At 34.6% G+C, this 23066-nt stretch overlaps 1 protein-coding gene across 2 annotated transcripts in view; it reads left to right on the top strand.

Moving 5' to 3' along the window:
• LOC133089603 (cadherin-10) overlaps window positions 1-23066 on the top strand; it is a 118446-nt gene that overhangs the window by 75693 nt on the left and 19687 nt on the right. For both annotated transcript variants that reach the window (XM_061187676.1, XM_061187675.1), the window contains exons 5-6: window positions 18095-18282; window positions 19599-19852. In XM_061187676.1, the coding sequence (XP_061043659.1) occupies window positions 18095-18282; window positions 19599-19852 (442 nt within the window). The remainder of the gene's footprint in view (window positions 1-18094; window positions 18283-19598; window positions 19853-23066) is intronic.

The following is a 23066-nucleotide window of genomic DNA, read 5'->3' as shown; positions in this document are numbered from 1 at the left end:
AAATGAATCGAGATGGATTCCCTAATCTCTGGGGATCAATGGCAGCTTCTCTAAAAGCTTTGTCCTGTTGCTTTCTTCAATGGCATGAACAGGAAACTAAGACATCTTGCAGCATCTCATTTTGCTCTAATTTAACTTAAATGCCCAAAGCTAAGTTGGTGATCATGTCTCCAGTGCTCACAGAATAGGTTTCTGCCTTTCCTCTGGTGGGGGTCTTCAATTCCAAACCCTCAATCCTCTGTCAGTCTCTGGTGTGACTTTCAGCTCTCCACTCCTTTTCCTAAATGCCCATTTAGCATTGCATAATTTCCTTAACTGCTCTGCAGTTTCCTCTCAGGAGCTTTATCTTATTTTTAATTTCTTCCTGTTAAGCTCATTAAAAAACATCTTTTAAGCATTATACAATGGAATGGTTTATAAATGTGCATAATTGTGTCATTTTTCTTAGAGCAAGTGTTGTTTGAGATTATTATGCAGCGAAGAGATGTGACAATAAGATTACACACAAAGCAAATAAAAAAATTAAACTAATGTTAAATTATTTTGTTGATTCACATATGTGGTGCTTTTTTCTCACAACTCTGGAAAAGTAGAGAGTTAATGTAAATGTGAATAGAAACAAGGGCAGGGAACAAAGGAAAGAGTCAAATTGTATTTCTTGGAAACTTACTGGTTTTTATCAACAAAACAAAACGGCAGCTGTCTGTTGCCAAGCTTCCAAAGCTATGTTTGCCCTCTTCGCTCTCCCATTTGTTTTCTGGCATCTATTTTGTTGTTCCTGAGGAAGTCACGCTGTCACATCTCTTACTGTGCCCATCTTATGCCTTTCCTCCAAAGTATCTTACATTGAGCTGTCAGTTACTTCTGTTTCCAGTACACAAATCTGCAGTGTTTTTAATACTCAAGTGCAAAGGTCCTATTGATCAAATTTTTGGTGGAAAAAGTGACCTGGAATACTTAATCTTGAATGAAAAAAACAAACGAAAAAAACAAAACAGAAATGCATTAAAATTGTTTTAAGTCTTTAACAATGAAAATTTAGATGTTATGTGAGGTCGTTAATAGTCTCAGAATACACTTAATTAAGTAGCCTTATCTTTTGGCCAGTCCTTAGGAAGTATTCTTTGCGGTATTACCATTTAGATTTTTATTTCTAAATACAATTTTTCATAGGTGATATGGAAATGGCGATTACCTTTCTCCTCCTTGCATTTGTGCCTCGCACTTAAGTCGATAACCAAACCAAGAACATACTCACTGGGAAGAAATATTTATCTGCCCTAAACATTAAAAGAGAAGCAAATGATTCAATCAGACACCTGGGAATGAATTTAAAACAACTATAAATTGGAATTGATAGGAAAGCGTACCACATAATTAAAGCTTCATCAACTGTAAGATAAAAAATAAGGAGCATGCAAATAGATGTCTTGAAGGAAACATGAAACGTACGATGGGTGACAGGTGCTACTTTGCCTTTGTCAGTGTGTGCAGTACAATCTGTCTCCTTTCTGGACCCCCTACACGGTCAACACCCTTGCATGCTCTTAATTAAAGCAATTTCAGTTTGCTTGACAAACTAAGATACTTGTGTTCAACAGATGAGTCTTGGAAAAACATTTAAAAGTATGAATGAATAGCTCTTTCTTACCTTTAAAATATAGAAATGCACTTTTTAAACTTTGAAGTAAACCCAATAAATCTCGTCCCTGAATAGGTTTCTGAGCATAAACGCAATTCCAGAGAAAGCATTATCCAATTATCTATCTTGGGCACTGAATAAATATTTATTGAATGACTTAATTACTAAAGTTACCATATAATCAAAACGATCATGAATGTGTGTGTTCTATATGTGTATACAACATATATACCTTTAATATAGCTATCTGAATTATTTAACAGAAGAGCTAGATCTATGCTATTTTTGATGAATGACCTCAGTCTTAATCATTGCTTTTCTGCAAAGTATGGAACTCCTTGAAAACACTTTTATTAGTATTTCAAGGATAAATAAATATACTTTTGTGCATGTATATACACACACTCACTATGTGTGTGGGTGTGTGTATCCCTTATATATAAAATGATTTAGGCTTATTATAATATGAATCAATGGAACATGATCACTTCCCTGGTAAACCTCAGAAAGTACTGAAAATTAACATGGATAATGCTTACTGTCATCAAAATGAAATAAACTTTGTGAAGGAGATCGTCTCTGCACCAACCAAGAAATAAAATGAAGTAATAAGTGATTTTGGATCCTTGACCAGAACTATTATGACAATTTCAAAGCAGACAGATTTTCAGAATCTAAGCCTGTGCCTAGAAATCCAAGCAATCTCAAAAAAAGTCCAAGCTAAAAATAAAAAGTGGGAGAACAAATTCCCAGAGAATACTCCCAGTGAAATCTATGTGACAGTAAAATTAATGAAACCAAAAAACTGGTTTTTTTCTTTTGTTCTCTCTCTCTGCATGGTAAAAAGATCCATGATACAGAAACTTTTTACCATAACCTGATAATCTCCGATAATATCAGGTCAATTTTCTATTTAATGTTTTAAAAAATAATTTGCTTCAGGGAATTCCCTGGTGGTCCAGTGGTTAGGACTCGGTGCTTTCACTGCCGAGGGCGTGGGTTCAGTCCCTAGTCAGCAAACTAAGATCCCATGTGCTGTGTACCCTGGCCAAAAATAAAAATAAAAATAAAAATAATTTGCTTCAAAGTATTAAATTCATAGATAAAATTTTTAAATGAAAAATAAGCCACCCATTCCATTCTTCCTCACCCATAGCTCTAATCATCACAGAAAACAACTTTAAACTGTTACTCTTTTTAGTTCATCTAGGTTAAGCTGTAATTCTTTAAGTAATATTTTCCTGTTATTTTAAAAATATTTTTTACATTACCTTTTGACTTCTTTTCATTATTCATGAAAATGGAGTTCGGTAGCATCTCAGTCTATGCTCCCCTTAATATAATTATGATAACACTTTTTAAAATTTCTCTATTGGTTTTCTTAGCAAATTTAATTGTTATGAAATTTCTTTAATATCCACCATTCTCAGCCTTCCTCTCTGTCTTTCTGTTCCAACAGCATTCTCACTGAAGCACTAAATATATTTAAGAACCTTTTAACTGTCTTAAAAAAAAGCTCTATAATTTTTAAAATACACTTTTCAAAGTACTATACTATTACCTGTAAAAGTTTGATCTTTAGTCCAAAAATGTATACAAAAGCATACACTGGCTCTCAAAAGTCTTAGAGGAAAAAAGCCAGACATTTTATTTCCCATGTAATGATTTCAACTACTGACTATTAAAGATCCTCTTTAGCAAAGTTGTATTTTCCGAGATGTTACAGGTTTGTGCTTTAGATGTGCAGTGGGTACAGCTGTTCAAAATTTGTTAGTGAAAAACCCTATAGCACTTAGCTTCATTTTAGCAACATTCAGAGTTGCAAACCTAGATTCCTCAGTATTCCCCTTCCAGTATGGGCTGGCTAATCTCTATAGCTCAAGAAAATCTGCCATCCCAGACATTTCTTTTTCACTTTTGTAACTTGGATACGTAGCTCTGTAGATCTCCTGTGTTCCTGTATCTTGATTTAGCCCATTATTTTCCTGAAATACATTCATTAGTTTCTTTTAAAAAGCCCAAAGGCAGAGAAATTTGCTGAGTCTAAAATTATCTTTATTGGGCTATCATACTTGATTAATATGGTGCCTATAGTGAATATTCGAGGTTCAAAATAACTTTATCATCAAATTTTGATGACATTGCTCAATATCTTTCTAGGATCAGAGGTTACCTTGAAAGGTCCATTGACATTTTGATCCGTGCCTTTTATTTTTTCCAACCACACAATTATATATTAATTTTTAATTGTGTGTACTTCCTTCCATTGTCCTCTAGCTCACCAATTCTGTCCTTTGGTGATTTTAATTTTCTGTTTAACCCATCCATTATTTTTTAACTGTTTTGACTTCAACTATTATATTGTTAATATCTATGTTTTGTATTTGGCTTCATAACAATATAGCCAGCCACTTTTCATTGTCTAGTAAAGATATTATAACTTTTACTCCTTAAAACATAATGAATATATTTTAAAAATATTCTTCATGTGATGACTCCACATTAGTTGTTTTGTTGATATGATTCAGCTAAAGTGTTTAATTTGTTTTGTTTTGTGCTTTTGAATTTTATTTTACTGTTGCTTTTCAATGTTTTGTTTTTGTTTTCCTGCTGACACTCACTTATGTTTCCTTTTGTTGTTATTATGTATATATATGTTTTTTAATTAATAATCATTGAAATTTGTGAGACCTGAAGTTGAATTTTACTTTATATTTTTTAATAAATCTTTATTGGAGTATAATTGCTTCACAATACTGTGTTAGTTTCTGTTGCACAACAAAGCGAATCAGCCATATGCATACACATGTCCCCATATCCCCTTCCTCTTGAGCCTCCCTCCCATCCTCCCTATCCCACCCCTCTAGGTCATCGCAAAGCACCGAGCTGATCTCCCTGTGCTCTGCTGCTGCTTCCCACTAGCTAACTATTTTACATTCAATAGTGGATATATGTCGATGCTACTCTCACCTTGCCCCAGGTTCCCCCTCCCGCACCGTGTCCTCAAGTCCATTCTCTACGTCTACATTTTTATTCCTGCCCTGCAACTAGGTTCATCAATACTTTTTTTTTTTTTTTTAGATTCCATATATATGCATTAGTATACGGTATTTGTTTTTCTCTTTCTGACTTACTTCACTCTGTATGATAGGCTCTAGGTCCATCCACCTCACTACAAATAACTCCATTTTGTATCTTTTTATGGCTGAGTAATATTCTATTATATATATGCCACATCTTCTTTATCCATTCATCTGTTGGTGGACATTTAGGTTGGTTCCATGTCCTGGCTATTGTAAAAAGAGCTGCAGTGAACAAGGTGGTACATGACTCTTTTTGAATTATGGTTTTCTCAGGGTATATGCCCAGTAGTGGGATTGCTGTGTCATATGGTAGTTCTATTTTTGTTTTTTAAGGAACATCCATGCTATTTTCCATAGTGGTTGTATCAATTTACATTCCCACCAGCAGTGCAGGAGGGTTCCCTTTTCACCACACACTTTCCAGCATTTATTCTTTCTAGATATTTCGATAATGGCCATTCGGACTGGCACGAGGTGATACCTCATTGTAGATTTGATTTGCATTTCTCTAAAAATCAGTGACATTGAGCATCTTTTCATGTGCTTCTTGGCCATCTGTATGTCTTCTTTGGTGAAATGTCTATTTAGGTCTTCCGCCCATTTTTTAATTGGGTTGTTTGTTTTTTTGATATTGAGCTCCATGAGCTGTTTGTATATTTTGGAGATTAATCCTTTGTCCGTTATTTCATTTGCAAATATTTTCTCCCATTCTGAGGGTTGTCTTTTTGTCTTGTTTATGGTTTCCTTTGCTGTGCAAAAGCTTTTAAGTTTAATTAAGTCCCATTTGTTTATTTTTGTTTTTGTTTTCCTTACTCTAGGAGGTGGGTCAGAAAAGATCTTGCTGTGGTTTATGTCAAAGAGTGTTTTTGCTATGTTTTCCTCAAAGAGTTCTATAGTGTCTGGTCTTACATTTAGGTCTTTAATCCATTTTGAGTTTATTTTTGTGTATGGTGTTAGGGAGTGTTCTAATTTAATTCTTTTACATGTAGCTGTCCAGTTTTCCCAGCACCACTTATTGAAAAGGCTGTCTTTTCTCCGTTGTATGTTCTTGCCTCCTTTGTCATAAATTAGGTGACCATGTGTGCATGGGTTTATCTCTGGGCATTCTATCCTGTACCATTGATCTATATTTCTGTTTTTGTGCCAGTACCATCCTGTCTTGAATACTGTATAGTTTGAAGTCAGGGAGCCTGATTCCTCCAACTCCATTTTTCTTTCTCAATATTGCTTTGGCTATTCGGGGTCTTTTGTGTTTCCATACGAATTGTAAAATTTTTTGTTCTAATTCTGTGAAGAATGCCATTGGTAGTTTGATAGGGATTGCACTGAATCTGTAGATTTCTTTGGGTAGCATAGTCATTTTTGCAATATTGATTCTTCCAATCCAAGAACATGGTATATTTCTCCATCTGCTATGTCATCTTTGATTTCTTTCATCAGTGTTTTATAGTTTCCTGAGTACAAGTCTTTCACCTCCTTAGGCAGGTTTATTCCTAGGTATTTTATTCTTTTTGTTGCAATGGTAAATGGGAGTGTTTCCTTAATTTCTCTTTCTGATTTTTCATTGTTGGTGTACAGGAATGCCAGAGATTTCTGTGCATTAATTTTGTATCCTGCAACCTTACCAAATTCATTGATTAGTTCTAGTAGTTTTCTGGTGGCATCTTTAGGATTTTCTATGTATAGTATCATGTCATCCGCAAAGAGTGACAGTTTTACTTCTTCTTTTCCAATTTGTATTCCTTTTATTTCTTTTTCTTCTCTGATTGCTGTGGCTAGGACTTCAAAAACTATGTTGAATAAGAGTGGCAAGAGTGGACATCCTTGTCTTCTTCCTGATCTTAGTAGAAATGCTTTCAGTTTTTCACCATTGAGTATGATGCTTGCTGTGGGTTTGAAATATATGGCCTTTATTCTGTTGAGGCAGGTTCCCTCTAGGCCCATATTCTGGAGAGTTTTTATCATAAATTGGTGTTCAATTTTGTCAAAAGCTTTTTCTGCATCTATTGAGATGATCATATGGTTTTTATTCCTTAATTTGTTAATGTGGTGTATCACATTTATTGATTTGCATATATTGAAGAATCCTTGCATCCCTGGGATAAATCCCACTTGATCATGGTGTATGATCCTTTTAATGTGTTATTGGATTCTGTTTGCTAGTATTTTGTTGAGGATTTTTGCATCTATGTTCATCAGTGATATTGGTCTAAATTTTCTTTTTTGTTATTCTTTTTCTGGTTTTGGGATCAGGGTGATGGTGGCTTTGTAGAATGAATTTGGGAGTGCTTCTCCCTCTGCAATTTTTTGGAAGAGTTTGAGAAGGATTGGTGTTAGATCTTCTCTAAATATTTGATAGAATTCACCTGTGAAGCCATCTGGTCCTGGACTTTTGTTTGTTAGAAGATTTTAATCACAGTTTCAATTTCATTACTTGTGATAAATCTGTTTATATTTTCTAATTCTTCCTGGTTCAGTCTTGGAAAATTGTACCTTTCCAAGAATTTGTCCACTTCTTCATGACTGTCCATTTTATTGGCATATAGTTGTTTGTAGTAGTCTCCTATAATCCTTTGCATTTCTGTGGTGTCAGTTGTGATTTCTCCTTTTTCACTTCTAATTTTATTGATTTGCATTCTCTCCCTTTTTTTCTTGATGAGTCTGAATAAGAGTTTATCAATTTTGTTTATCTTCTCAAAGAACCAGCTTTTAATTTTATTGATCTTTGCTATTGTTTTTTCTTCATTTCTATTTCATTTATTTCTGCTCTGACATTTATGATTTCTTTCCTTCTACTGACTGACTTTGGGATTTCTTTGTTCCTCTTTCTCTAGTTGTTTTAAGTTAGGGTTAGATTGTTTATTTGAGATTTTTCTTGTTTCTTGATGTGAGATTGAATTGCTACAAACTACCCTCTTAGAACTGCTTTTCCTGAGTCCCATAAGTTTTGGGTTGTTGTGTTTTCGTTGTCAAGTGTTTCTATGTATTTTTTTATTTCTTCTTTGATTTCTGCAGTGATCTCTTGGTTATTTAGTAGCGCACTGTTTAGCTTCCATATATTTGTGGGGTTTTCTACAGTTTTTTTACTGTAATTGATTTCCAATCTCATAGCATTGTGGTCAGAAAAGATGCTTGATACAATTTCAATTTTCTTAAATTTTCCAAGGCTTGATTGTGACCCAAGATGTGATCTGTCCTGGAGAATGTTCCATGTGCACTTGAGAAGAAAGTGTATTCTGCCACTTTTGGGTGGAATGTTCTATAAATATCAATTAAATCTATCTGGTCTATTGTATCATTTAAAGCTTGTGTTTCCTTATTTATTTTCTGTTTGGATGATCTGTCCATTGGTGTAAGTGGGGTGTTAAAGTCCTCTACTATTATTGTGTTGCTGTCGATTTCTCCTTTCATGGTTGTTAGCACTTGCTTTATGTATTGAGGTGCTCCTATGTTGGGTGCATAAATATTTATAATTGTTATATCTTCTTCTTGGATTGATCCTTTGATCATTATGTAGTGTCCCTCCTTATCTCTTGTAACAGTCTTTATTTTAACGTCTATTTTATCTGACATGAGTATTGCTACTCCAGCTTTCTTTTGATTTCCATTTGCCTGGAATCTTTTTCCATACATTCACTTTCAGTCTGTATGTGTCCCTAGGTCTGAAGTGGGTCTCTTGTAGACAGCATATATATGGGTCTTGTTTCTGTATCCATTCAGCCAGTCTGTGTCTTTTGGTTGGGACATTTAATCCATTTACATTCATGGTTATTATTGATATGTATGTTCCTATTAACCATTTTCTTAATTGCCTTGGGTTTGTTTTGGGGGTCTTTTTCTTCTCTTGTGTTTCCTGCCTAGAGAAGTTTCTTTAGCATTTGTTGTAAAGCCGGTTTGATGGTGCTGAATTCTCTTAGCTTTTGCTTGTCTGAAAATCTTTTGATTTCTCTGTCAAATCTGAATGATATCCTTGCTGGGTAGAGTAATCTTGGTTGTAGGTTTTTCTCTTTCATCACTTTATCCTGCCACTCCCTTCTGGCCTGCAGAGTTTCTGCTGAAAAATCAGCTGATAACCTTATGGGGATTCCTTTGTATGTTATTTTTTGTTTTTCCCTTGCTGCTTTTAATATTTTCTTTTGTAATTAATTTTTGTTAGTTTGATTAATATGTGTCTTGGTGTGTTTTTCCTAGGGTTTATCCTGTTTGGGACTCCCTGTGCTTACTGGACTTGGGTGACTATTTCCTTTCCCATATTAGGGAAGTTTTCAACTATAATCTCTTCAAATATTTTCTCAGATCCTTTCTTTCCCTCTTCTTCTTCTGGGACCCCTATAATTCAAATGTTGGTGCGTTTAGTGTTGTCCCAGAGGTCTCTGAGATTATCTTCAATTCTTTCCATTCTTTTTTCTTTATTCTGCTCCTCAGCAGTTATTTCCATCATTTTGTCTTCCAGCTCACTTATTCGTTCTTCTGCCTCAGTTATTCTGTTATTGATTCCTTCTACTGTATTTTTCATTTCAGTTATTGTGTTGTTCATCTCTATTTGTTGTTTATTTCTTCTTGATCTTTGTTAGACATTTGTTGTATTTTCTCAATCCACGCCTCCATTCTATTTCCGAGATTCTGGATCATCTTTACTATCATTACTCTGAATTCTTTTTCAAGTAGATTGCCTATTTCCTCTTCATTTATTTAGTCTTGTAGGTTTTACCTTGCTTCTTCATCTGTGACATACTTTTTTGCCATGTCATTTTTTTTTTTTTTTTTACGAGTGGGATGTGTTCCTGTCTTACTGGTTGTTTGGTCTGAGGCTTCCAACACTGGAGTTTGTTGGCTGTTGGGTAGAGCTGGGTCATGGTACTGAGATGAGGACCACCATGAGACCTCACGCCGATGAATATTCCCTGTGGTCTGAGGTTCTCTGTTAGTCCAGTGGTTCAGACTCAGAGCTCCTACTGCAGGAGCTTTGGCCCGACCCCTGGCTTATGAACCAAGATCCCGCAAGCGATGTGGGGTGGCAAAAAAAAAAAAAAGAGAACAATAACAATGTAAAAAATAAAATTAGACTAGGAAACTAACAGATATGTTAGAAAGAATATAAAAATAAAAATATAGATGAAACAACAACTGGAAGGTACAACAGTACCACAATAGTAAAAAAGAGGAGGAGGGAAAAGAAAAAAAATAAGTAGGTGGGAGGCCTTGACTGTGGAGCATGGGGCCTAAGCAAGGGTGAGGTTTGGGCAGTGGGTGGGGCCTATGCTTAGGACCCACAAGCTGGAAAAGGCCCTGGGGGCTGTGGGAGGTGGAGCTTAGGCTCAAGGAACAGAAGGGGCCCAGGTGTGCCCCCCACCCCTGTCTCAGAGGGCAGGGGACCTCACCTGGGAGCCCAGCAGGCTTCCTGGGCTCGAGTGGGCAGGGCAAATGCCCTCTGCTCCTCTCCCGCTCCTCCCAGAGGGCCCCTCCCACCTGCCTCTCCTGATGTCCCTGGTCTCAGGGGCATTGATCCTGTCTGACCTCCACCTCTCCTCCCCGCTCAGTCCTCCACGTCTTACCAGTTCACTTGGTGGTTCCTCCTGTCCCCTTGGGCTTCAGGGTCCCCCACCAGCAGCTGGCAGGTGCCCTAGTTGGGAGGAGATGCTAACTCGGCGTCTTCCCACACTGCCATCTTAGAGGGTTCCTCCTGAAGTTGAATTTTAAATAGAAGATGTTTACTTCCATCAAGTACCAGGAACACTAACAACACTTTTAAGCAATGCTTAATTTGACAATTATTTATGATGTATATGGGTTTGCTTGTTTGTTTTACATTTTCATGCAGTATGTAATAACTACAAGAGAATATAAGTAGCACCACTTTAATGCATTACAAGGACTTTAAAAATAGTTTGCATTCACATGCATGATCCTTGAATTTTGTGCTCATATATGTACATTTTCGAGAGAGATTATTCACATATATAAATATATATACATAGTATTTATGTTTTTCTAAACAAAATATTGTTGAGTTCCTGTTTATGGTTTATAAAAATAGTATCACACCATATATAATTTTCTGAAATTTGCCTTTTTCCACTTAATATGATGCAACTAAGATTCATCCACATTTTTTCTGATGTAACTATAGCTCATGGTTTTCAATTTTGTATTACATTGGGATGTCTGATAATGTAACAATTTATTTACCTATTCTCATGCTGTTTGACATTTGGTTCCCTTCCTCTTTTTTTTTTTTTTAACTTTACAAACAATAATTGCGTGTTTAACTTTACATAACTTTACAAATGATGGCATTTCTGCAGCTATTTTCCTCATGCACATTGCTGGATTTTATTTATGCTAATATTTAACATCACAACATATAATCCTGTTATGGGTTGAATTGAGTCCCCTAAAAATATACTTTTAAGTCCTAATCCACAGTATTTCAGAATGTGACCTTATGTGGAAATAGGGTTTTTATAGGTGATCAAGTTAAAAGGAGATCATTAGGGTTGGGACCCTTTTCCAATATGACTGATATCCTTAAAAAAAGGGGCAATTTGGATACACAGAGAGACACGCACTAAGGGAATACAATGTGAACATACAGGGAAAAGATGGCTATATAACTGGAATGATGCATCTACAAGTCAAGGAATGCTAAGGATTGCTGGCAAACACTAGAACCTAGAAAAGGGAAAGAAAGATCTTCTCTAGAGCTGTCAAGGAGAGAATGGCCCTGCCAGATACCTAGATTTCAGACTTCTAGCCTTCAAAACTGTAAGACAGTAAATTTCTACTGTTTAAAGCCACCTAGATTTTGGTACTTTGTTATAGTAACCCAGGAAATGAAAATTTCCCAAAATCATTGTGTCAAATTTAACACCAATCAGCTCTGCATAATAGTTCCTCTTAGACCACATACTTTTTACATTTGGTTTTGTCAGACTTTATTTTTGTTAGTTTAGTAGGTGTAAAACGATATTACATCATGTCCTTAATTTAATTTGCATTGCTTGATTAAGATCCAGTATATTTCTCTATGTTTATTTGTCTTTCTTGTTTATTCTACTGTAAACTCTTTTCCATTTACACCCTTGACTAAATTTTCTACTAGCTTATATGCATACATTTGTATGTATGTATATGTGTGTGTGTGTGTGTGTGCACGCGTGTGTGTGTATACTCCAACAGGCATTTGGCATGTTGTTCTATATCTTATGGCACCTGACTCCATCATTTTTCTTTCTTTGTGGCTTTATGAGCCAAGTATTTACAACTGTATTTTCATTGAGCTATGTAATACATCTTTCCAGGGCTATTAATGTCTCTCACTTTTGGAAAAGGCACGTGAGGGAGAAAGGTATGAGGAGAGGTAGCGAGGAAGGGTCCTCCCAGTAACATAATCTCAGTGGTTTTCTTGTCCACATAGATTCTCCATGAAGTATTGGATTGGCCAGAAATTTCGTTTGGGTTTTTCTGTAAGATCTTAGGGAAAAACCTGAACGAACTTTTTGGCCAAATAATTGTAGCCTGCCTTGTGAGCCTTCACCCCTTGTGTTGTGAAGGCCACATTATCATCTTTCTCCCCTAGTGGCTAAAGTTGCTTATATCTGTAAAAATTTAGCTCTTCAGGATCATCCAAACCCACACAATGAATGCAAAATGTCATAAAGGGTGGCTTGTGTCTAGATCACCCTTCCACTGAACGCAAAACACTTATTGTGGAGACTATTTGCTGTTGTGTAACTACCCTGCAGATAGCTTGGAGTTTGATATTTATTCTTCTTGCTTCAAGAGGCCATAAAAATAAGGATCAATTTTTGAAAATGGCAAATATCTTCAGACCAAAAGTGGGCTTCAGTTTTCTACTTACTTCTCTAGGTTCTCATTTTCCATTCAATTTGGAGCTTATACTTTTTTAACTCCTTCAAATGTGTATCTCTATCTCTGTGATCCACGTATTGTTTTTCAGCTAAAAAGTTCAACTGAATTCACTAACTTACATTTCCAGAAACCTAATCTGATTTTATGTGCTTTAATCAACTAAATAATTATTTACTTATCAAGGATCAAATTTTCAAAATACTGTACAGTAGAAGCAAGTTGATTGGGTTCTTTGTACTTTTCTATGATCCCAGTAATGTCTGATACCTCATTTAATTTCTATCTCAAGGAATTCTAATCTCACTTTCCTTTCTATTCCTCAGACAGTAAATCTCCAAAAGAATTTGTTTATATTATAGAAAATCACTGTATTAGTGACCAGTGTTTGGCCATTAGGGTTTTGTTTTTTTCTAGTGGAATGGAATTCTAGGCCTTTTTCAGTGACTATGATTAAAACAAAAATGTGCAACTACTTTACAAGTATAAATTTATAAATAAAGATTTGTGTATTCAGTTCTAATATTACAGTGTTTCTATTTAAGTATTTTTATTCTATTGTACTACAGGGTTTTCTCTTATGCTGAAAAGCCTTAAATACTAATATTTTAAATCATAACACTCTAAATTCCTTTTGAAGTGTACAGATATTTTATTTCTAAAACAAAGATCAACTAATATGTTAACAGGCAATAACTTACTGTTATTTAAATTTTTATATCAAAAACATAATTAGACTTACATTTCAAATACAAATAGCTTCCTTTTGCCTTTTTTTTTTTTAATTTTATTTATTTATTTATTTATTTATTTATGGCTGTGTTGGGTCTTCGTTTCTGTGCGAGGGCTTTCTCTAGTTGTGGTAAGTGGGGGCCACTCTTCATCGCGGTGCGCGGGCCTCTCATTATCGCAGCCTCTGTTGTTGCGGAGCACAGGCTTCAGACGCGCAGGCTCAGTAATTGTGGATCACGGGCCTAGTTGCTCCGCGGCATGTGGGATCTTCCCAGACCAGGGCTCGAACCCGTGTCCCCTGCATTGGCAGGCAGATTCTCAACCACTGCGCCACCAGGGAAGCCCCCCTTTTGCCTTTTTTGACATATTTGCATGTTATGAAAGAAGAGTTGCTCCATTTACTAAAATTTTGAATACTACACTATATTAAAAAAATTATGGTTCTTTTTCACTAAAAGAAGTCAGGACTCACTTGGAGACATGGTTGATTTCAGGGCTTGGGCAGGGAAGATGAACCCATATAAGATGAACCCATAACATTTTGTGATGCTGGGAATTAAGGAAGTACTTCCCCCCCAAAAAAAGTAAATGAATGATGGAGGCATGTTGAAAAGACACCAGAGCCAACCTAGAAGATCACCCAATGACCAAGCCTGTAAGAACTTGCACAAAATAATAAATAGCCATATTATTAGATTATAACACATAGAATAAAATAAATGTCCTTACTGATATAAATAAATAAGTAAGGGAGAAAGGGCAGCTTTTCCTTATAGAAGAATTCCAAATAATATATGTGGAAATAATGAAGAAAATAGAAGATCACCATTAATGGTGCATTAGAATAATTGCACCATTAATTATTGCAAGGAAGATCATTGATTGATTATAAAATTAATGAGCAGACTTTTGAGGAAAAACAGGATATTTGCATAATCTTGAAGTATATTTCCCAAGATATATACTAATTATAAAGAAAAAATATTTACTTAACAAATGAAAAAGACTGGTAGAAACACCTTCTTAGCCAAGAGATCAAGGTTAATATCATCAGTCATAAGACATATTTGCATCCAATGCTACACTAAAAAGAGATCACTCTTATGATATCCTTGACAAAAAAAAAAGAAATGCATGACCTCGATCTAATCATGAGAAAATATGAGACAGACCTAATTTTAAAGAATTTTTATAATATAACTGACCAGTATTCTTTAAAGGTGTCAAGGTCATAGGAAGCAAGGAAATACTGAAGAACTCTCACAGATTGGAGGAAAATAAATAGGCATGACAACTAAATACAAAGTAAGATCTCTGAAAAGACTTTAATGGAATAGCTGGTGAAGTTAAAACAAAGTCTGGAATTTAGTTAATAGTAAAGTGATTAGAATAGTGTCTCTCACATACTAAGCTTTATACTATATAGGAGATTATGAATTAAAAATTAAAAATGAACTTGCTAAATATTATACAGTCAGGTATGGTGCAGCTTGAGTTTTAACCCACACTATATAACCACTGGACTTTTCTTGTCTGGTTTTGGTATCAGGGGCATATAGTACTGATCTCACATAATGAGTTGGAAAACAGTCCTCATTTTTCTTTTCTCCAGAAGACTTTGCACATAAAGTTGTAAGTTACCTTCTTTAAGTAGAATCATTTTCTCTTCACCACATATTTGAGTTTCTTTTAATTTCTTTTTCAATTTTTTTGTCTCCCAATTTGTATTTTATTTGAACCATCAGTTGCATAGAAGTTATTCTTCATTCTTCTAAATTTTCAAGAATATGAGTATTTGGGGGATTATCTTTTTTGTTTTAACCTCTATCTTAATTGTATACTGGTCAGAGAATTTAGTAGATACTGATTTATTAAAATGTATTCAAACTTGTCTAATAACTTAATACTTGATCAAATTGGGTTCAATGTTTCATGCCTGCTTGAAAAGAATCTATATTCTCTAGATGGTGCATGCAGGTTTTATATATATAAATGTCAGTCAAAACATCCATATTACTTGATTTATTTTGTTAAATATTCCATGTATTTATAATGTTTCTAGTCTGGTTGACTGATCATTTATTGAAAAAAATTATTTTTGGCTGTATTCCACATATACTCTAGGTTTGAGAATAGATAAGCATGGTACTGAAGATTTTTTTTAAAACCCAGATTTTATAAGACATTATAAACCAAATGAAGAAATTAAGAATTTATCCTAACATCAATAAAAAGTGCTTTCAGTAGAGAAGTTAAATCATTTCTGTCTTTTAGAAAGGCTACTTCGGCTCCAGTGTAGTAAATCAATTCATTGAGATGCTACTTCTCTAACATTTAATATTTAAAAGAAAGTTGTTGAAGTAAGTAGGCTAGAGTTGATGGTGTTCTGTGGTAGAAGCATAGTGAAAATAAATGTATATCAAAAGGAAGAGCTAGAGGTTGCCAGGCAATGCATTGTGTAGAAAATCTTTCATGAGGGAGAAAAGTGTATTAAATTGAAGAAGAAAAGCATATTTTAAAAACCTAAAGGAGACCTAAACCTAAAGGAGTGTTATGGAGACTATTGATTAAGGGAGGGAATGACAAGAAAAAGGAGCCAATCTGTGGCGGGCCAGCCTATGTATGTTTTATTTTAAGTACAAAGAGAGCTATCAAATGGTTTTGAAGTTCTGAATAATTATTGATTAAATTATTGTTTTCAAAGGGATAATATGGATGCAATGTGTACTGAGAATAGCTGAGATTTGAGTGGATTTGGCCAAGAATAGCACCTGGTAGACGAGTTAGGAAGCTTCTCAGTTATCCAACATAAGAATAAGTATGTAGAGGCTGCTACATTCAAAGAAATACAATGGGAATATAAAGGTGAAAAAATACAAGGTCGTCCCTGTCTTGTATCAATACAACATCCTTATGGTACATACAAATAAACAAGTAAATAATATAATGCCTAACAGTGGCAAGGGATATGAAGAGTGATTGGGAGTGGTCTTCTCAATAAAGTTGTTTTCAGTAAGGTTATTGGTGAAAGTTTCTGAGGGGTCAGAGTTGAGCAGTCACCTGAAGGAAGAAAGTGAATGAGCCATCTGAATATCTAGGAACAGCTGTTTCTAGCAGAAGAAATAGCAAAGGCAAAGAGAGCCAACAAGACAGTAGCTAAGGAATGAATTGAGAGTTGCATTCAACAATGTGTTACCAGAGATCAATGGAGAGAAAAAATGTACAAAAAGAATTAAAAAGTACGCATTAAGTGACTAACCAGGGTGTGGTAGAAACTGAGTCTTAATGATGTCTCCTAGAAAAGGACTTTTCAAACTGAGCAGATATAGATGCCTGTATTAGTTTGTTAGGGCTGCCATAACAACGTACCACATACTGTATGGTTTAAACAATAGACATTTCTTTTCTCACAGTTCTGGAAGCTGGAAGCCCAAGATCAAGGTGGTTTCTTCTGAGGCCTCTCATTGGCTTGTAGATGGCCATCTTCTCCCTGTCTTCACATGGGCTTTCCTCTGTGCCTGTCTGTGTCCAAATTAGGACACTAGTCATGTTAGATTAGGGCTCACCCTAATGTTCTCATTTAACCTTAATTACCTCTCTAAAGACGTTATCTTCTAGTACAGTCATATTTTGAGGTAGTGAATGGGAGTTAGGGGTTCAACATAGGAATTTTGAGGGCCATAGCCCCCTAAACACTCAGCACGTAATAGACCCATTTTCTCAGATTTGATAAATTGTGTTATGATTATTTGAGGGTCGTGGGGGGGGGGAAGAATTTTATGTGAGGGAAATAGTATGTGAACTATAGAGATATAAGAAATTAATTTTTGACAAGAAGGCTTTAAAAAGTCCAGTTTGGTGCAGATCTTTCCTGGAAGTGACTAACAGAAAGACACATTAGGAAAGATATAGTCAGGCAAGAGCATGACTAGCTAAGAGGTCTGGACTTTATTATGTATATTAAGGAGAATTACTTAAGGCTTATGAGCAAGAAGGTGCTCTAACCAGAAGTGTCCCTCAGGTCGATTAATCTGTCAGTAGCATGTAGTTTATGATCAGGTACTAAAATATAGATCTCATTAGCAGGAGAGGTTGTTCATGCTGAAGCACGAGTAGGTGTACCAGGGGCTTAGATAAATTCTTGTTTTGCTCTGAAATGTAAGGGAATTGGTCAGAATTTAGTGTTTTTACACTGACACTGTGAAGGGCATCTTTGTATTTCTCCCACAGAGTATCCTTTGTGTCTCCTGTCACAAATAGAAGTGGGATTCTTCCCCACTATGGCTGATTTCATGGAATTTTGTAATGTTCTGCCCTGCAGCTGAAATAAACTGAGCAGTAAATAACTAAAAACAACAAAAGAAAAACAATTTAAAAATATGTTCACTGCAATATATAAATATTCACAGTATATTCTGTGATTTGTTGTGATTGTATAAACACACACATGTACATATGTGCACTCAAAGCTGATATCTAGTTACTTGTGCAAATGCAAAAAAAGACAACATGCTCATTTTAAAAACAGCACTCCTGATACAATTAGAGATTGGGTCTCACTATTTATAATAGGCACAGACCAAATCCCCCAGGTTTCCACTTTTTCTGTTCCTAGACTTTATATTATCCATATTGTGTGTATTCAACTTATTAGTCAACATCTAATGTAGAGTTTAAGATTTATAATATTCTCTCATACACATTTTACCTTGGAATACTCTATTGAGAGATCTCTGTCTCTCTCTCTTCTTTCCTGTAATCTTTACAGACACCATCCATCTTCGAGTTCTTGAATCCTCCCCAGTTGGCACATCCATTGGAAGTGTAAAAGCAACTGATGCTGATACTGGGAAAAATGCTGAAGTAGAATACCGAATTATTGATGGTGATGGGACTGATATGTTTGACATCAGAACTGAGAAGGACACACAGGAAGGCATCATCACTGTGAAAAAGGTGCAGAACATCAATAGAAATAATCATCTGACTGTTTAGGAAGTAGGGATTTTGATATGTATTCTCCACTCATGCTCTGTCCATTAAGAAATATCCCTACCATGTTCCAATGTAAATGCATAAGTATGAGAGACATAAAGCCAAAGATCTCCTTGAATGTTTTGACCAAATGTTTTTGTTAATTAAAACATGAAACCTGAGATTTTACAAAATTTAAAAGGCAAGTTAATATACATGTGATTGTATTTCTGAGCCACGTTAATAAAAGCCCCTTATTAACATCGTTTCCTTAAAAAAATAGTTAATAACTAATAATAGTAATATATCATCACAGTTGGAGGCATAAAAAGTAGCATGCCATCTATCCAGATGTATGAAGCAATAATTAGAGTTGCTAATAAAAAGAGACAGCATGGATTGGAAAATAATTTCATTGTTCACATTTTCCCTTCTGCTACATAAATTAAACTTTTCTGCTAACATATGCTCAGTGATACGATTTAAAGGTAACTAGTTTTTTATTGTACATTCAGTACCATCCTTATAAGAAAAAACAAGGCCCAGTAAAATTTAGGTCCTAATGAAATGTCCTGAACACTCTATTTGCATAAAGTAACCATCACTTAATCACGGAACTCCCTTCAGAGTCTATTGCGAAGTTCAAGGTACACAACCACTTTTAAACAATGACCAGCAAAGCAGTGACCTACTGAATATTTAAGTTCCTTTTTGTTTCATAATGTAACCTAGTTACCAATTAGCTATCAAAATTTTTCTCTTTACCCAAGGTTTTTCTTATTTTCAATATTTCATATAACTGCTGAAAAGTTTTGTATTAGTCTTCAAAATTTCATCAAATTTATGTAGTGCCATGAGCCTGTTGAACGGAATGGAAGTATCACAACATATATTTTAAAAGATTACTGAATTTTTTACTTAGAAAAACTTAGCAGTAGCCAACACCTCAGCACACATACGTACACACAAACACACACACAATCCACCAGCCCATGTTTTGTAATGATTTACCACTATATGAGACAGGTCTTAATATCCTTTTCAATTTTTCTAAGATTTAAAATCTCATTTTCCTATGTTCTGAAGTACTACATTTTAAGTACATAAGAAGTAAAAATTGAATTCTACCTGATGTGTAAAGATTATATATTTTTATTAATTTTAATTATTTACAGTTTATAAACAACTTGACAACTCAACTAGGCTTTAAAAATCATACTGTAACTTGGAAGGAACATATAATTCAATTTCCCTCAATCTAATTTGATGATTTATATACTTAATTATTTTTAATACAGCCACTTGACTATGAGAGCCGAAGGCTTTACACTCTGAAGGTTGAAGCAGAAAATACCCATGTGGATCCACGTTTTTATTACCTAGGACCATTTAAAGATACGACAATTGTGAAAATCTCTATCGAAGATGTGGACGAACCACCTGTTTTCAGCAGATCCTCCTATCTGTTTGAGGTTCATGAAGATATTGAAGTGGGTACAATCATTGGTACTGTGATGGCAAGGGACCCAGATTCTGCTTCTAGCCCCATTAGGTAATTATGCTTATGCTTAGGATGAAAAGAAAGTGAATTGAAGTAAATGTAGAGAGCATGAAATTCTATATAAGCGTTTAATGCATTAAAAGATAGAGCTGTGCCTATGTTGGGTGAGCACAAGTATTTAAAATAAATTGTCTGTGTTCTGGGGCAGGGTATGCACAAATTTCATAGTTTGATTCAGTTTTAATCATGCCAGTTACTGACACTTGGTTTGTATCATCTGCCTGTCTCTTTAAGATATTTGTTGTTCTGATGCCTGGCACAGATAAAGGGGACTATTTCAGCTGTGCATTTGCAATGTAACAAAATCAATTTATCTGTGCTTTTGGGTTCTTAAATAATATGTGAGGTTGAGAGGAGTTTTAATAATTAAAAATTATATAATCATAACAATGTTACAATGTAGTTATGATTTTAGAAACTTCTATACTCCTACCAGCAAAGGGGGAAGTTTTTTTGGTGTTCTTTTGGCTATATCAAAAAGTTTAGAACATTCCAGAAAGATCAGAGTCCTTTCAAATTTTTGTTTTGCTTTGTTTCCTTATGGCACCTAAAAACATATAAGATGTGATAAAAACATACAAATGAGAAAGACAGAGTTTTCACTGACATTTGTTCTCTCATTTTAAAAAAGTACAAATATCTATATACAATATTCAGGCTCAAAATTACTGCTCACTTTAAACTGTTAGTCCATCAGTTGTTTTGGATTTCATTTGTTTCCTTATCCTCAGCAGACTGATTTTGCTTATCCTTTTTACAATGTGCGCCAGTCTAGTAGGAGTTCAAGTGGTTGTACAATTTCCAAGTACACACTTCTCTGACTCCTAACTATGCAGCAGTGGAATGTCAGAACCTCTACTTTTATGCACCATGTGACTCTAGCTCAAAGTTTAAAATTCTGTAGGTTCTGCCATATCAAGTGACTTCATATTATATATATATTTACATGCATATATATTAAAATTATTATTTGATTTATATAATTTTACCTAAATATTTTCTTATAGTCACATACAGCATGACAGGTTACATATTGGCAGCCAAAACATGCATATGGTAGTCAAGTACAGCTCCCATCTGTCAGCATGATTTTCCCATAAATGCCTCTCCCATCCATTTATCTTCATGGATATTGCTGCATTCCTTGGATTTTTTCCTTTAAAGCTTTTTTTTTTTTCTTGTCATTCATTCGGTAGACATTTATTGAACATACACTCTTATTCTTCCCCATTGAATACTACCAAGCATTCCCTTGGCAGAGCTCCTAACTGACTTTAATAGCCTGTGTTCTGTGTTCCTGGTTTTAAAATGGCCTTCTTAAAATAAAATATAATATTTTTTAAAAGTTCAGTTTAAATCGTGGCATTATTAAGAGGCAATATATTTGCCACACAGTGAAATAGATTCCAAATATTCTTATAGACTAATGGTTATTACATGTTAAAATATGTCTGTGGATTCTTTCTTAAGTTAAATTTTTCATCAGGATGCAAATTTCAGGACCAGGAGAAAAGAATCCATTTATGTGTACTAAGCAACAGAATTAATGACTTCATTGTTTATTAATGACAGAGTCTAGCTAAGATCGTTGTTGTATATTTGAATTTATACTAACTTGATATAGAAAAAGCAAATGAATATTTTTGGATGTTAATCTTGATAGACCATTCAGATTAAAAAGATGTATATATATAATCAAAGAGATAAAGTAGTTTTACTAAAGCAATGTATTTAGGGATGGATAATCGGATAATACTGGTCATGTTATAAACTGTCCATGTCATGTATTGTGGATGTTAATGCAATAATCAAAGGTATTTACCTAAAATAGGTCTTTTGGAACTGATTTTTAAAATGAAAATGTTAGGTAATAAACATAATTTACCGATAGAGAATTGAAAAATAAACGGTTGCCCCTTGAACAACTCAGGGATTAGGGGTGCAAATCTCCCCTCGCCCCCTCCCCACAGTCAAAAATCTGAGTGTAAATTTATAGTTGGCCCTCTGCATCCGTGGTTCCACGTCCAAGGATTCAACCTCAGATTTATTTATTCAATAAACACAGACTCTAGTTTATATTTTCTGAAAATATCTGCATATAAGTAGGCCCAGGAAATTCAAACCCATGTTGTTCAAGTGTCAACTATAATTATATCAGGTTTGAAAAAGAACCAGGATCTCTCTGTATCTTCAAGATAATTTCACATAATCCTTTAAATTTTGTCACTAGCTTTTAAACTGAACTACAAGAAAAAAGACAAAACACACATAAAATGGATTTGGAAAAGACAATGATGCTCTATATTGATTTACATAATGCAACTTCCTGTCATATTTCTATAGAAATAAGGATACTTATCATTTGCCAAAATGCCAAAGAAGTCATTCAACAAATATTTGTGGGTCACCATGTCAGTTACTAATTTGTTTCTCAGGGAATTCTCAGTCTGTTAGGAAAGAAGATTCAGTATGAGAAATAAGATTCATTGAGTATCTACTAGATTCCAAGTATGACGCTTGCTGATTTCATGTTTGATTTCCTGTTTGAGATGTGAGATGAAATGAATTCCTAATACAATGTGGTAAATGACAGAGATGATGGTACAAGGTGCTTTAGGATGGAAGGGGACAAATAGCTTCTACTTCAGGTAATCATGGAACAGTCCAAGGAGGAGGTAAAATATATGTTGAATCTTTCAGTAGTAAAAGAATTTTGTCAACCTGGGATATAATTTGTGAATTATTCCAGATATAGAGATACAATGTTTTGCTTTATTTGTGAATGGCTAAAGCATGTAGTTTGAATACAAAACTAAATTCATATTGTGTTAATAGAGAGGGCTGGGGTTTATTAAGGAAATTTGTAAATTACTGGTCTATTCTACTTAGAATTGATTTAAAATAAAAATCTAAAATAAGCAATCCTCAAAAATAAAATCATATTAACTGTATCAAAATGTTAAGTTATTCTTCTAACGCAATTTATTAAAAACCCCACAAAAAGTTCATAAATTTCAGTTGATCTTTGGAAATATTATACAAGTTTGGAACACTAAAAGAAAAAAGTTTTATGGCACTTTCAAAATTATTTTGTGTTATTACTTACAAAATACTATTTAAAAATAATATTTCATATTTTGTTCCTTCAAATAAATGACAGTTGTGGCTTAGGAAAATATATGCCATAACTAGATATTACTCCTAG

The sequence above is a fragment of the Eubalaena glacialis genome, chromosome 4 (genome assembly GCF_028564815.1).
Source record: "Eubalaena glacialis isolate mEubGla1 chromosome 4, mEubGla1.1.hap2.+ XY, whole genome shotgun sequence".
Taxonomy (NCBI): Eukaryota; Metazoa; Chordata; class Mammalia; order Artiodactyla; family Balaenidae; genus Eubalaena; species Eubalaena glacialis.
The sequence above is the reverse complement of the archived record's forward strand: the minus strand, read 5'-3'. Positions and strand labels throughout refer to the sequence as shown.